This window comes from Callithrix jacchus, chromosome 17 (assembly GCF_049354715.1).
Source record: "Callithrix jacchus isolate 240 chromosome 17, calJac240_pri, whole genome shotgun sequence".
NCBI lineage: Eukaryota > Metazoa > Chordata > Mammalia > Primates > Cebidae > Callithrix > Callithrix jacchus.
Window position 1 is genome coordinate 42,597,532 of NC_133518.1, and position 14,957 is coordinate 42,612,488.

General features: G+C 46.5%; 1 protein-coding gene across 1 annotated transcript in view; it reads right to left on the reverse strand.

Annotated features, from left to right (window-relative positions):
• Positions 1 to 12,440: 12,440 nt before the first annotated feature.
• The window catches only part of ATP1B3 (ATPase Na+/K+ transporting subunit beta 3), a 54,213-nt gene continuing 51,696 nt past the window's right edge, over positions 12,441 to 14,957 (reverse strand). Inside the window, exon 7 of the mRNA XM_035278250.3 lies at positions 12,441 to 13,434. Coding sequence (XP_035134141.1) covers positions 13,264 to 13,434 — 171 coding nt within the window. The 3' untranslated portion in view covers positions 12,441 to 13,263. The remainder of the gene's footprint in view (positions 13,435 to 14,957) is intronic.

A 14,957-nucleotide genomic window follows, 5' to 3' on the forward strand; every position in this document is an offset into this window, starting at 1 on the left:
TTTTTGCTTTTTTTGAGATAGTCTCTCTGTCGCCCAGGCTAGAGTACAGTGGTGCCATCTCAGCTCACTACAACCCCCACCTCCTGGACTGAAGGGATTCTCCTGCCTCAGCCTCCTGAGTAGCTGGGATTAGAAGCATGCACCACCACGCCCAGCTAATTTTTGTATTTTTATTAGAGACGGGGTCTCACCATGTTGGCCAGGCTGGTCTCTAACTCCTGTCCTCAAGTGATCAGCCCACCTCGGCCTCCCAAAGTGCTGGGATTACAGGCATGAGCCACTGTGCCTGATGGAATTTTTTTTTTTTTTTTTTTTTTTTTTAAATAAGAACAATGGGTCAGGCATGGTGGCTCATACCTGTAATCCCAGCACTTTGGGAGGCCAACGGGGGCGGATCACTTGAGGCCAGGAGTTTGAAACCAGCTTGACCAACATGGTAAAAACCCGTCTCTACTAAAAATACAAAAAATTAGCCATGTGTGGTGGTGGGCGCCTGTAATCCAGCTACTCGGGAGGCTGAGGAAGGAGAATTGCTTGAACCCAGGAGGCAGAAGCCGCAATGAGCTGAGATCACACCATTGCACTCCAGCCTGGACAGCAAAAGCAAAACTCAGTCTCAAAATAAAAATAAAAACTGTTGGATTGTTCAGGTGAGGGTACTGGGTACTCTGGCGCTCTGCCAGAGAGTAGGTACTGAGACCGTCTTTCCACGTCTTAGTTCCTCTTCATGAATTGCCCTCAGAAGGGTGGCCAGATGCGGTGGCTCATGCCTGTAATCCTAGCACTTTGGGAGGCTAAGCCCAGGATTGCTTCCCTATAGTCTGTAGGGAAGATACTTTCTCATCGTCCCTTACACCAAACCAGCATCAGAGAATAGCGACAGCAGTCCATACAGAATGGCATGTCCCCAGAATGTCGCCTGGCCTCCGGAACATAGCAGCCCCTCAGCACCTGATCATGTAGTCTCTGCCTGTCGCGGTGAGAGGCTGGACCCTAGATAGCCTATCTCCTATGTTCCAACAAGTTGAGCACGTGGACAATCAGAAGGCACAGAAGGGTATGGAGCAATTCAAGGACCAGCAAATATGCCCAGGTCTTGAAAAGGAGATGGCTAAGTAAGCACTTGATGACTAAGTCTCTATTGGAAGGAAAGCATCTTCCCATAAAGACTCTCCTGGAGTTTCACAGACCAAGTAAGGGTGGCAGTGGTGGAGAAGAGGTGACCCAGGGGTGTCCTGGAGTGGTGAGCTGAGCTGGTATTGTGCCTTCTCTGTTCCTCCCAGCCTTGAGGAGCCACTTACTAGTGCCATTTGGTGAAGGTGTCTAAGGACTCATGGGAGCAACCACAGGATCACTTGAGCATAAGAAGATGCTTTTGTTCTTGTGGTCACATAGGGGATGCTGGCAGCCATCAACACAGTGACTGAATACGCTGCTGACCAGGGGGATGTCTGCGAGCCCACAGAGTTGTCTACAAAAAGAGCCAAACTATTTTTGAAAGTATTTCAAGAAATTGGCCAGGCATGGTGGCTCATGCCTGTAATCCCAGCACTTTGGGAGGCCAAGACAGGTGGATCACCTGAGATCAGGAGATTGAGACCAGCCTGGTCAAGATGGTGAAGCCCTGTCTCTACTTAAAATACAAAAATCCCATAATCCCTATAATCTTAGCACTTTGGGAGGCCAAGGCGGGTGGATCACAAGGTCAAGAGATCGAGACCATCCTGGTCAACATGGTGAAACCGTGTCTCTACTAAAAATACAAAAATTAGCTGGGCATGGTGGCGTGTGCCTGTAGTCCCAGCTACCCAGGAGGCTGAGGCAGGAGAATTGCTTGAACCCCGGAGGCAGAGGTTGCAGTGAGCCGAGATCACACCATTGCACTTCAGTCTGGGTAACAAGAGCGAAACTCCATCTAAAAAAAATAATAATAATACAAAAATCAGGCATGGTGGTGGACACCTATAATTCCACCTACTCTAGAGGCTGAGGCAGGAGAATCACCTGAACTTGAGAGGCGGAGGTTGCAGTAAGCTGAGATCGCGCCATTGCACTCCAGCCTGGGTGAAGGAGTGAGGCTTCGTCTCAAAAAATAAAATTAAAAATATTTGAAGAAATTTATTCTGAGCCAAATATGAGTGACCATGACACAGCACTCAGGAGGTCCGAGCGCACATGTCCAAGGTGATCAGGGTGCAGTTTTGTTTTTTTTTTAGCTAAAAGATCATGTTCTAACACAATGCAAGCAGCTTGGTTTTATACATTTTAGGGAGACATAAGACTTCAATCAAGTACATTTAAAAAATACATTGGTCCATCCTGGCCAACCTGGTGAAACCCCATCTCTACTAAAAATAGAAAAATTAGCTGGGAGTGGTGGCGTGTGCCTATCGTCCCAGCTACTCGGGAGGCTGAGTCAGGAGAATTGCTTGAACCCAGGAGGCAGAGGTTGCAGTGAGCCGAGATCGTGCCCACCACACTCCAGCCTGACTCTGTCTCAAAAATAAAATAAAATAAAAAATACATTGGTTTGGTCCAGAAAGTTGAGACAACTCGAAAGTGGGGGTCGCTTCCGGTTTATAGGTAGATTTAAAATTCTTCTGGTTGGCAAATGGTTGAGTTTATCTCAAGACCCAGAATCAACAGAAAGGAAATGTCTGGTTTAACATAACGGATTGTGGAGACCAAAGGTCCAGGCTTCGGATGATAAATGATCCTTATCAGGGAGGTCTGTGTTGAGTTGGTGCCGGAAGAGTAAGAGGAGGCACTTCCCGTTCATGGCCGGAACCAGTGTCAGGTTACATTTTAAGAGCACCCTGGCCAACGAGAAAGTCCATTCAGATGGTTGGGGAGTGGGACTTAGAATTGCATATTTGGTTGACAGAGCTGTTTAATTCCTTGTCCAGCTTCTCGAGCCTCAAAGAGAAGACAGCTTCAACCCAGAGCCTTCTCCAGAAGAACGAACCCATAAAAAGCTGGAACAGTGGCTCATACCTAAATCCCGGCACTTTGGGAGACTAAGGTGGGCGGATTACAAGGTCAGGAGATCGAGACCATCCTGCTGACACGGTGAAACCTCATCTCTACTAAAAATACAAAAAATTAGCTGTGCGTGGTAGCATATGCCTGGACTCCCAGCTACTCAGGAGGCTGAGGCAGGAGAATCGCTTGAACCTGAAAGGCGGAAGTTGCAGTGAACCGAGATCACATCATTGCACTCTAGCCTGGGTGACAGAGCAAGACTCCGTCTCAAAAAACAAGCAAACAAAAACAGAACCCAATTGACAGCTTGCTTTTTTCTGTCCTACTCCCAGAGCTATGGCTGTGTTGTTATGTTGCTGTTTTTTCCATTTTTCTTTTTCTTTTTTTGAGACAGGGTCTTGCTCTGTCGCCCAGGCAGGAGTACAATGGCGTGATCTGGGCTCACTGCAACCTCCAGCTCTGGGCTTCAAGCAATTCTCTTGCCTCAGCCTCTCAAGTAGCTGGGACTACAGGTGCCACCAAGCCCGGCTAATTTTTGTATTTTTAGTAGAGATGGAATTTTGCCATGTTGGCCAGACTCATCTCAATCTCCTAATCTACCTGCCTCCGCCTCCCAAAGTGCTGGGATTACAGGCGTGAGCCACCGTGAGCAGCCTCCATTCCTTCTCCTCGGGGAGTTGCTTCTGTAGTTCTGTGCTGCTTCCATTTCTGCGCCTTCTCAGAGTGCTGACTCTTCCCACTGAAGCTTGCACCTGAAGACACCGCCAGCTTCCCCAGTTTCTTGACAGATAAAGGCTCCATCTGCCTGTCGTACTGTGGATAGCTGCCAAATGCCCGGGGGCTCCCCGATTGCTGCCAGCTCAGCCTTTCTCCGAGAGGCCTTTCTAGCCTCTTGCTGAAACTTGCATCTCAGTAGAAAATGCACAGTGGTGAAGAACTCCCATATGTGGGGAGCAGGTGGCACAACCAATCCCGTTAATGCAGGGCAGCATTCGTCATATTTGTCACTTTCATGCAAATCACTTCAGGACATTGTTGCCATTGGGGCACCATGACTATCACCCAACCATTTCCTTCTTGCCTTATCTCCTGCCTCACCTAAGGTGCCTGAAATACTGTGACACACTATATGAGGGTCGGGAGATTTGTTTTCTTCTTTCATGCGCTACCGGCCACTTGGTCATGGCTCTGAAAAGCCGAAACTCAATCATGAGAAGTTTTGCGTGCTAAAATCCAAAAATGACAGTCCTAAACAGGAAGGACTTTCTGGTTCTGCTGATACATAGATTTGCTTTCAAACCTCCAGCAAATGTTTTCCTGAATTTGAATACAACAGAAAGTACATTTACAGGATGAGTTTTTTTTTTTTCTTGCAGACAAGGTCTTGCTCTGTCACCCAGGCTGGAATGCAGTGACACCCTCACAGGTCACTCACTGTATGAGCCTCCCACCTCAGTCTCCACTGTGGCTACGGACTACAGGTGTGCTCCACCATACCTGGCTGGTTTTTTTTATTTTTTGTAGAGACAGGGTCTCACTATGTTGCCCATGCTGGCCTCAAGAGATCCTCCCGCTCCAGCCTCCCAGAGTGCTGGGATATTAGGCATGAGCCACCCTGACCCATACACAGGATAGTTTTGTTTTGTTTTGAGATGGAGTCTTGATCTATTGCCCAGACTGGAGTGCAGTGGCACAATCTTGGCTCACTGTGACCGCTACCTCTCAGGTTCAAGTGATTCTCCTGCCTCAGCCTCCTGGGATTACAGGTGCCCATTACCATGTCCGACTATACAGGATGTATTTTTTAAATTTTAAAACATCTAGGTTTCGTCTGCTCTGTCACCAGGCTGGAGTTCAGTGGCTCAATCTCGGCTCACTGCAGCCTCCACCTTCTGGGTTCAAGCAATTCTCCTGCCTGAGCCTCTCAAGTACCTAGGACTACAGGCATGTGCCACCATGCCTGGCTAATTTTTGTATTTTTAGTAGAGGCGGGGTTTTGCCATGTTAGCCAGGCTGGTCTTGAACTCCTGACCTGAAGTGATTGGCCCACCTCAGCCTCTCAAAGTACTGGGATTACAGGCATGAGCCACCGTGCCTGGCCATGTCTGCTTTTTGTGACAGGTCACTGGAGTAGCAACAAGGCCTTTTTGACAATAGAACAGTGGTGGGCTCTTCTGCTTGAAGGACTCCAGCCCATCTTACAATCATCTAAAAAAAACCCTTTTTTCAAGTTTTGTTAAAATTCAGTTTAACTCATCACTAAGAGTGGAAGAAGTCACCGTCACTAATGGTGACTCACACACCTGTAGTCCCAGCTACTTGGGAGACTGAAGCAGAATTGCTTGAACTCAGGAGGTGGAGGCTGCCGTGAGCTGACTTTGTGCCACTACACTCCAGCCTGGAGACAGAGTGAGACTCTGTCTCAAAAAGAAAAAAAGGAGTGGAAGAAGGATACAAGAATGACACTTTTATTTCAATAAATGCTTTTGGAAATGATTTTTAAGAACAAAAACTAGAGACCTCTGGAAAGTCGATTAAAAGTTGTGCAGCCCAGACACGGTGGCTCATGCCTGTAATCCCAGTTCTTTGAGAGGACGAGGCAGACAGATCACCTGAGGTCACGAGTTTGAGAACAGCCTGACGAATATGATGAAACCCCGTCTCTACTAAAAATACAAAAATTAGCCAGGCATAGTGGCATGCGCCTGTAATCCCAGCTACTTGGGAGGCTGAAGTGGGAGAATCGCTTGAATCCATGAGGCAGAGGTTGCAGTGAGCCAAGATCATGCCACTGCACTCCAGCCTGGGCAATGGTGTGAGACTTCGTCTCAAAAACAAACAACAAAAAATGTTGTGCAAAGATGCATAGGATGAACTGCATTTCTCTTGGGGCGGCTGATATTTCCCCCTCCTCTCACCCTTCTAGAACAGACAGACATGCTTGGAGTGATGGGAGGGGACAGCACCTCGGCGGGATGGAGGGGGGGTGCTGCTCCCTTCACCATAGCAATTGACTCGGGCCCTGGTGTAGGCTGGAGAAGGCAGCTGCTTGGAAGCACCAGGGCGCTGGCTTCAGTCCTCAGCCCTGTCTCTGGATGTAGACCCCCAGAGTCTGTCTTCAGAGACCCACAAGGCTTGTCAGCTCTGGGGTTTCCGCAAACAGTTTCTCAAGAAACATTTCTGAAACTGCTTGGTTTAAGGATGACCCCACAAGGGCCGCTGTCACCTGCCTGCCAAGCCTGCACTAGGAGACTTGTCTATACATAATCTGTGCAGGTTAAAGACAGGCCCAGCCAAAGAAATAAGCTTGCAGAGGAGAGAGGGTTTCCCCTATTGCTTTCCCCACCCCTATCTCTGAAAGGTTTCTCAGAGCCTGGAGGGCACTGCATGAGCCACTTGCTAGTCTGGGGCTTGGCCAGGGAGGCAGGTGTCTGCCGGGGCAGGCTGCGACCACTCCCAGTCATTGTAACAAAAGATGACACAGAAGCAGATGGGAGAACAGTCTGGGAAAAGACAACATGGGCAGAAAAACACAGCAAAGTAAGTTGAACACACCCCTATGCTAACAGCTCGCTAGCAAGACACCAGCACGGTTTTCTCCTTCCAGGTGCTGACGGAGGGGCTGGTGATTCTGCTGAGGGGATGAGAACCCCACAGCAGCTGCAGCAGTTGTTAAAAAGGGGCACAACCTCTTTGTCATTGTGTTTTATCTAGGTTTTTGTTTGTAAGACTCAACAAAAACCAATTGCTGCTCTAAGAGTCTGGGATTGAAAATAACATAGTGGCCAGGTGCAGTGGCTCATGTCTGTAATCCCAGCACTTTGGGAGGCCGAAGCAGGTGGATCACCTGAGGTCAATAATTCCAGACCGGCCTGGCCAACATGTGAAACCTCTTCTCTACTAAAAATACAAAATGAGCTGGGCATGGTGGTGTGCCTGTAATCCCAGCTACTCGGGAGGCTGAGGCAGGAGAATTCCTGGAACGGAGGAGGTGGAAGTTGCAGTGAGCTGAGATCATGCCATTGCACTCCCACCTGGGCTACATACAAGAGTGAAACTCCATCTCAAAAAAAAAAAAAAGAAAAAAGGAAGAAAGAAAGTACTACTGGGTATCAGCCAATGGACTGACAAGCAAGTCTCCTCATCTGATAAGCTTAGATGAGCTGTCATCTGAGCAATTTTAATTGACATCTCTTTACATGACACGTCATATATTCCAGATCCCATAAAATACTTCCCATAACCCCATAGCATAGCAAATTTTAATTTTTCTATGATTTTGTCATGTTTAATAAAGTTTTACAATATGCTCTGCAGCTGATAGTCTGTTAACCACAGATTTTTAAATTTTGTATATCAAGAATTATTTTTTGTTGTGTTTTGTTGTTGTTGGTGTTGAGACGGAGTCTTGCTCTGTTTCCCGTGCTGGAGTTCGGTGGTGCGATCTCAGCTCACTGCAACCTCCACCTCATTGGGCTCAAGTGATCCTCCTGCCTCAGCTTCCCAAGTAGCTGGGACCACAAACGTACACCACCACACCTGGCTAATTTTTTGTATTTTGGTAGAAATAGGGTTTTGCCACATTGTCCAGGCAACTCTTGGGCTCCAGTGATCAGTCTGCCTTAGCCTCCCAAAGTATGGGGATTACAGGCATGAGCTGCCACACCTACCTAGTCACACAAATTTTTAATGAAGTGAGACAACACCATCAGTAGGAGAAAGTAAGGGGTGTACTTGGCACACCCTGTCTTGCTCCCTCCTTCGAGGCTGAGGCTGTGTGTGTGTATGTGTGTGTACCTCCCTCTATACCTTATGTATTGGGTTTTGTGAATGGTTCTAGACCTCTATGGCCGGAACACTTGCTTGGAAGAGGAGGGAGGTCATCACTGCTTGCAGGCTGCAGGCATAACAAGCTGGCATCCATCCCCCACCTCAGGAATTCTTCTCCAGCCTAACTGTTCTCTGGCCAACTTGGTGAAACCCCATCTCTACTGAAAATACAAAAAAAAAAAAAAAACAAAATTAGCTGGGCATGGTGGTAGCGTCTGTAATCCCAGCTACTCCGGAAGTAGAGGCAGGAGAATCACTTGAACCCAGGATTTGGAGGTTGCAGTGAGCAGAGATGTCACCAATACACTCCAGCTGGGGCAACAAGAGTGAAACACCACCTCAAAAACAAAAACAACAAAAAAGAAATTCTCTGAAAATAATCAGGATCTTGTTTCTTATGGACTTTAATCTGTGTAAAATTTAGGGCCTGGCACCTGATATGTAAGCTGTCAGTGTTGAATGAATGAGTGAACAGCAAACTTTTTCAAAGTATATTGACCTTTTGGTTAGTTTCAAATAACCAAATAGTGCTCAAACATTTAGCGCAGATGACCCAGGCAAGTTTGAAAAATTGGCCTCTTACGAGTCTCTGTCAAGAGACAAGATGAAGAGTTCAAAGTTGCAAAGCCTTGCCTTACCTCAGAAGTCATCAGATGTAGCAATAAAACAAGGTCATCAAGGGGAAAATGGACTCTTGGGAAGAAGGCAGGCCCCAGGGCCTCAGCCAGCTCCCGCCATGGATCTTGGGGACCAGATTCCTCGTCGTTGGTGGCACATGCCCAATAACCCAACCGCTTTTCCCACCAGTCCAGGTCCCCGCACACTGCACCCTCTCTCCCCACCAGCAAGGCAAACTGTTTTTCTATAAGCCAGAAAAAGACCATGGAGTTATGTGAGCTACTTATCTTTGGTAAGTCCCAAGCTGTGGTTCCAAGACCAAAACAGCTGTTTCCTCCGACACCCCACCCAGGCGGGCACCAGCCAGGTGGCTGCCTGCTGTTATTAACAAGCAAGTTCTAACCAGCAGCCGCTAGATTTTTCCGTAGAGCGTGGGCAGCTGCTAACGAGAGAACACTTGCCCAGAGAAGCCACTGAGCAGGGCAGGGCAGGGAATGAGCTTTTAACCTCTTTGGTCCCAGAAATCTGGAGTATACAGTAAAAAACAGATGACTAAGAGTGGCTCATAGTAATCCCAGCACTTTCTGAGGCGGGTGGATCACCTGAGGTTGGGAGTTCCAGACCAGCCTGACCAACATGGAGAAACCCAGTCTCTACTAAAAATACAAAATTAGCCACTGTGGTGGAGCATGCCTGTTATCTCAGTGACTTGGGAGGCTGAGGCAGAGGTTGTGGTGAGCTGAGATCGCACCATTGCATTTCAGCCTTGGCAACAAGAGCGAAACTGTCTCACAAAAAAAAAAAAAAAAAAAAGACGAGGTATCACAGGCTGGTCTCGCACTCTTGGGCTCAAGCAATCCTCCCACTTCAGCCACCCAAGTAGCTGGGACTATAAGTGTGCCCCACCACACCCAGCCCTAAGTGACATGACAGCAACTTTGCACAGATGAGGTGAGTTCCCTTCATCTCCTAGCCAGTGGCCCCCAGAAGCTCACCCCGTTTAGTTAGGAGCAAGGGGGTGCTGACAAGGGCCCCATTAATAGGTCCGTACCATGCCATCCTCAGGAAGCTGGACTCATGGTTGCAGGCCACTGTCCTCACATGGGACCACAGAAACTAGCAAAGGAAGTGAAAGTGTCCAAACCATTACCCAGGCTCTAAGACCACAGTGACAAAGCTGAGGGTCTGAAAGCCAGAGGCCCAACACAGAGCTCCTCTCTGCAACCTGTTACTTCATAGCTGAACAAATTCTATGCTAGGCCTTCTCTCAGATTCCTCTTCCTCCCTCCTTACCCGGGCTCTGAATTCCAGGCATCACACCGACCAGGATCGTACTCAAAAACATCTTGTGCTCAAATGCAGCCCTCGCAGCAACAGCAGTACCTGGAAGCCTCTTAGGAAGCCGAATCTCGGGCCCCACCCCTGACCCTGACCAATCAGAATCTGCATTTTAAACGGGAGCCCTTGATGGGTTGCACGTGCATCAATTTGAGAAGCACCTGGTTGTAGTAGTAATCGTCACTGAGAAGACCCTATCAGCATTCTATTTGCCTCCATAACAAATTCTCACAAAAGTGGTGGCTTAAAATAATACTCATAATCTCCCATTTCTGTAGGTGAGTGGTCTGGGAACAATGTAGCCCAGCTGGGTCCTCTGTGCAGGGCGTCAGGGCTGGGCTTTGACGGTTCTGAGGAAGACCTGGCTTCCAAGCTCATGGGCTGTTGACAGAATGCACTTTCTTCCACTCCCCACACAGCCACATTGAGAACAGCAAGGATGTGTCCAAACCCAGAGGCTTCAGGTCTCACTTCTGCTTACAGCTCCCATGATTTCACTGGGCTGTTGGATAATCTAGGATAATCTCCCTATTTTAAGATGGACCCACCAGACACCTTAATTTCATCTGCAAAGCCCCTCTTGCCACATGATAGAGCAGAGCCACGGGCATGGCCCCAGGTGAAAGGTCATGGGGGCCGAAATTCTGCCAACACAGTTACTTCCTCAGCAACAGGTCCAGTTTGGGATGAATTGCCTCTGAAGTCCTCCAGCTGGTTTTGGTCACCTCCGCTGGCCACACCCCACTGGGTTCCTCCTCCCAGGCTGGCTGTCTTATCCCAGCTAGCCATTGCCCACCCTCCTTGCTGCCATTACAGCCTCTTGGGACATCCCATTTCCCTCCTGCCCCTGGAGAGCTCTGGAGAAGGCACATCATTCTGCAGGAAACTCCGTCTTTCCACACCATCCCCAGCTGTTCTCAGCCACCCAGAGAAAAGGATCATAAGAAATAATGTTTATATTGAAAAACAAGGGGACACATCTCATTTCACCCCACACTCCCTCAGCTCAGCCTGGGAATGTGTCCTGCTGGGCAGGAAGACCTGAAGCAACACCACCCCAGTTATTCCAAGGGCAGATGTGTAGTCTTTGGGTATTCTCAGGGTTCCCTTGTTGCCCAGACGGGTGGCCAGCTAGGAGTCACGCACATCCAGATATCAGCTAAAGTCAAATGATGGCTCAATCTCCACCCACTAAATCAAATTGATGCTAGGCTCAATGGCCAAGGAGGCACAGCTGGTTGTCTTCGGTCCTTCCCAAACTGCGAATGAGCTCTAAGGTAGGTATTACCTCGGAGTTGCTACATCTGTCGAATCCCTCCTAGCAAACTGCAATCTGCATTTTAATGATACCCAGGTGACCTGTATTCACATCCTGAAATCCTGAGGAAAACCCGCAACCAGCAGCAGAAGGGTGGACTCCAGCTGTGACAAGCCACCCTTCATTGCTAGACCAGTCCTTACCTGACCATACAGACCCAGCTTCCAGCCACTCTTTCTCCTCCATCAAGCACCACCTGTCTCTTGAGACCTTTTACAAAAATAAACTTTAGAGAGGGGTGGGGCCTTTGGAATAACCTAGTCTTACCGCACCTTGTGGCCCCTTGCATGTAAATACTATCATCATCATGATGCCACGTGAGGTGTCTGAGAGCCTGTTCCCTCCTAGGTTAAGATCTTTGAGAAACCATGTCTTTTCATCTCTGTATCCTCAACGTCTGGCTGATCCAGTATATAGCAGGTCTGCTAAGTTGTTGTTAAACTGCCTTAATTCTGATAGATGAAGCAAGCAGAGCCATGAAAGTTGGGGAGATCAGCTAAAACCACTGGGCAGTCAGGGGCTGATCAAGTCCAAACCTCTGAGCCAGGGAGGCATACAAGATGCTTTAGTGACTTCTGTGTATGTGTCATTTTTATTTCTCTCCAAAACCCATCCCACGTTGGATGCCATCTCAATTCTTCTCTTATAGTCTGAGAATGAGTCTGCTTTTATCTAAGCTCATTAAACAAAAATTCCATCCATATTTACTTCAAAAGATTCAAAAATACAAATTCAATAGAATACTTAATATGAATTTCACAGGCACTGAAGGTGACAGCTGTTGAGGACATGGTCATGCTGGGCCAACTAAAGTGATGTCACCTCTCTCACACTGTAGCATTCTTTTATCTTTGTTTTACACTCTTAGAGATAAGGAAGAAAATCAAAATCCAGAAAGGTTTGCTGTAACTAGTCCAAGAATCATTTCCTTCAGTGAAAATCTGTTATCACTATGGTTTTGGTGATAGAGGAACAGCAGAGCTCTCACGTGGGGCTGAGTGCCCACTACCAAAGCCTGTCTGGCCAGGCAAGGCCAGCCAGAGCCCTCATGTTTACTCCAAATGGTCATTTTTGAGCCAGTTGGGTTGGGTCCCACCCCTTCTGGCTTGCACTACCATAAAGAAAACCTCAAGAGTATCTGCTTTGACTTTTTTTTTTTTTAAAGGAGAAAAGTAACAATAGCCTTAAGAAAAAAAATAAGAAACAACATAGATCATATGGGAAGCACAACTTTCTCAACAATGTAGCCCAAATTATGACAAATAATCCTACCAAGAACACACCTAATATTGGAGGGGGAAAGAATGCTTACACAAAACTGTTATTTGGTTTGAAGCTTTGAATAAGTTCCAAGTTTTTATATTTCACAATTTATATATACTTTATTAGAGTCCACAGTCTGCTAAATAAAAGCAGTAACAAGATATTTAACAAACTACTGTACAAATTAAATCTTAAGAATTTAATCTTATAAAAAATTGTTTGCATAGTCATACTGGCTAACCTAAAAATTCTGTTATCTACAGCCTAAAATACTTTAGGAGACAGTTCCAGCACTAAAAAAAATCCCAATGTTTTTTTTACATGTTTTACAACAAAAAGTTTGTGCTCTTAATCAAAAAATCCAGACTAACTCAGCATGTAAAAAATAAATTTTACAAAGAACCCAAGATAATATTTTTCAAATACACTTTTATTTTCTGTTTTCCTTCCTCACATACAGAACTCCTCCACACACCGCACTTCTTGCAGCTATGAAGTCACTTGATGTTGGCCAGGTACCATTTTATCCCTAAAATTTTGTTGACATCAAAATATGATAGTTGACCAGTGTTACATCCATAAAATATTTACATAGCACAGCATATTAGGCTTTAGACATTTGGCAATTAGACCACATAAAAACAGGACAAGACCCCCATCCTACATGTTTGGAATCAGGTATTCTCCGGTCCCTATCTGGCGACTGTACACTGTTCAAAGGGCAGCAGAGGCAACAGGCAGTTACTTCAGAGGACACTGAACACTATGATCTGGAAGCACGTTATGATGTTACCCAGTGTCATGTACCACACACCTTTCTCCAAGGTAGTCTCAACTCTAGAATGGCAGGTCCAGCTGATACAAAGTGAAGACAGACAACACAACATTTACTCTGTGGAGATATCCTACTTGTACTATGCATGTGCTGTGATTTTGAACATAACTCGTCCCAAAAACTTGTCACGATCATCCTGGCTTTTTAGGTTAGGCGATCCATCAATCTTGCACTCAACTGTTACTTCTTTCTCAGCACTGCTGGGAGCCAAGGTGACCTGAACAGCAACTAATGGCTGTAGATACCCCACCTGGCAAAAAAAGGAAAAGACATCAATTCAAACTCTATGGAAACATTTTACTTTTCTCTACCAGGAGCTGGCTTATTCCGCAAATTTTTTTTGAGACTATCACCCAGGCTGGAGTGCAGTGGTGCAATCATGGCTCACTGAAGCCTCAACCAATCCTCCCAGCTCAGTTTCCTAAGTAGCTGGAACTACAGGCGCATGCCACCACAGCCCACTAATTTTTATTTTTATTTTTGTAGAGACAGGGTCTCCCTGTCCAGGTTGGCCTTAAACGCCTGGCTTCAAGCAGTCCTCCCACCTCGGCCTCTCAAAGGCTGGGATTACAGGTGTGAGCCACCACACTTGGCTTGTAAATTAAAGGAAAAAAATTAGACCTATTATTTTCTGTTCTCTGCATTATTTTTAATTTTTTAAAGCTATAAGTTCACACTTCTTTTTTTTAAACTGATAAAAGTGTTGGTTGGGTGTGATAGCTCACGATCCTGAGCTCAAGTGATCCTCCCACCTCGTCCTCCCAAAGTGCTAGGATTACAGGTGTGAGCTACCATACCCGGTCTATGTATCATTACTTTTTGTTTTTTATTTTTTCGAGATGGAGTTTCACCCTTGTTGCCCAGGCTGGAGTGCAATGGCATGATCTGGGCTCACCACTACCTCTGCCTCCTGGGTTCAAGCGATTCTCCTGCCTCAGCCTCCCAAGTAGCTGGGATTACAGGCACATGCCATCATGCCCAGCTAATTTTTGAATTTTTAGTAGAGATGGGGTGGTGGTCAGGCTGGTCTTGAACTCCTGACCTCAGGTGATCCACCTGCCTCGACCTCCCAATGTGCTGGGATTACAGGTGTGAGACACTGTGCCTGGCCCTGGCCTTACTTTTAAATATTCTATAACCTTGATTTTAATTTTCCGTTTCATCTGTAAGTTAAGAGACAGTTTCTACTTGTCCCTCCCCCCATATAGAAGGGTCTTTTTAATAATTATTAGTTTTATTGTATTGTAATCACAAAGTATTGATTGTAATGTATTTCTACTTTATGAAACTTTAAATATTTTATTATTACTTTTCAGAGATAGGGTATTGCTCTGTCAACCCAGGCTGGAGTATAGTGGCATGATCATAGCTCACTGCCACCTCAACTTCCTGGGCTCAGCCAATCCTTCCTCCCCAGTCTCTTGAGTAGCTAGCACACACAGGTGTGTGCCACCATGCCTGGGTAATGGCTAATATTTACCTTTTTGGAAAGACATGGTCTGGCTATATTTTGCGCAGGGCTGGTCTCAAATTCCTGGCCTCAAGCCATCCTCCTGTCTTAGACTCCCAAAGTGTTGGGAAGGGATATGTTTTTTATGACAAATTTTTGTGACCGTTCCATGTGTGCTGGAAAATGATAGGGTATTCTCTATGGCCTATATTATTTATTGTGTTTGATAAATATTCATAAGATCTATCTTACTGATTATGTTACTTAGCTCTTATATCCTTACTTATGACAGCTGTGTAACTTGGTGCAAATATACTCATAAT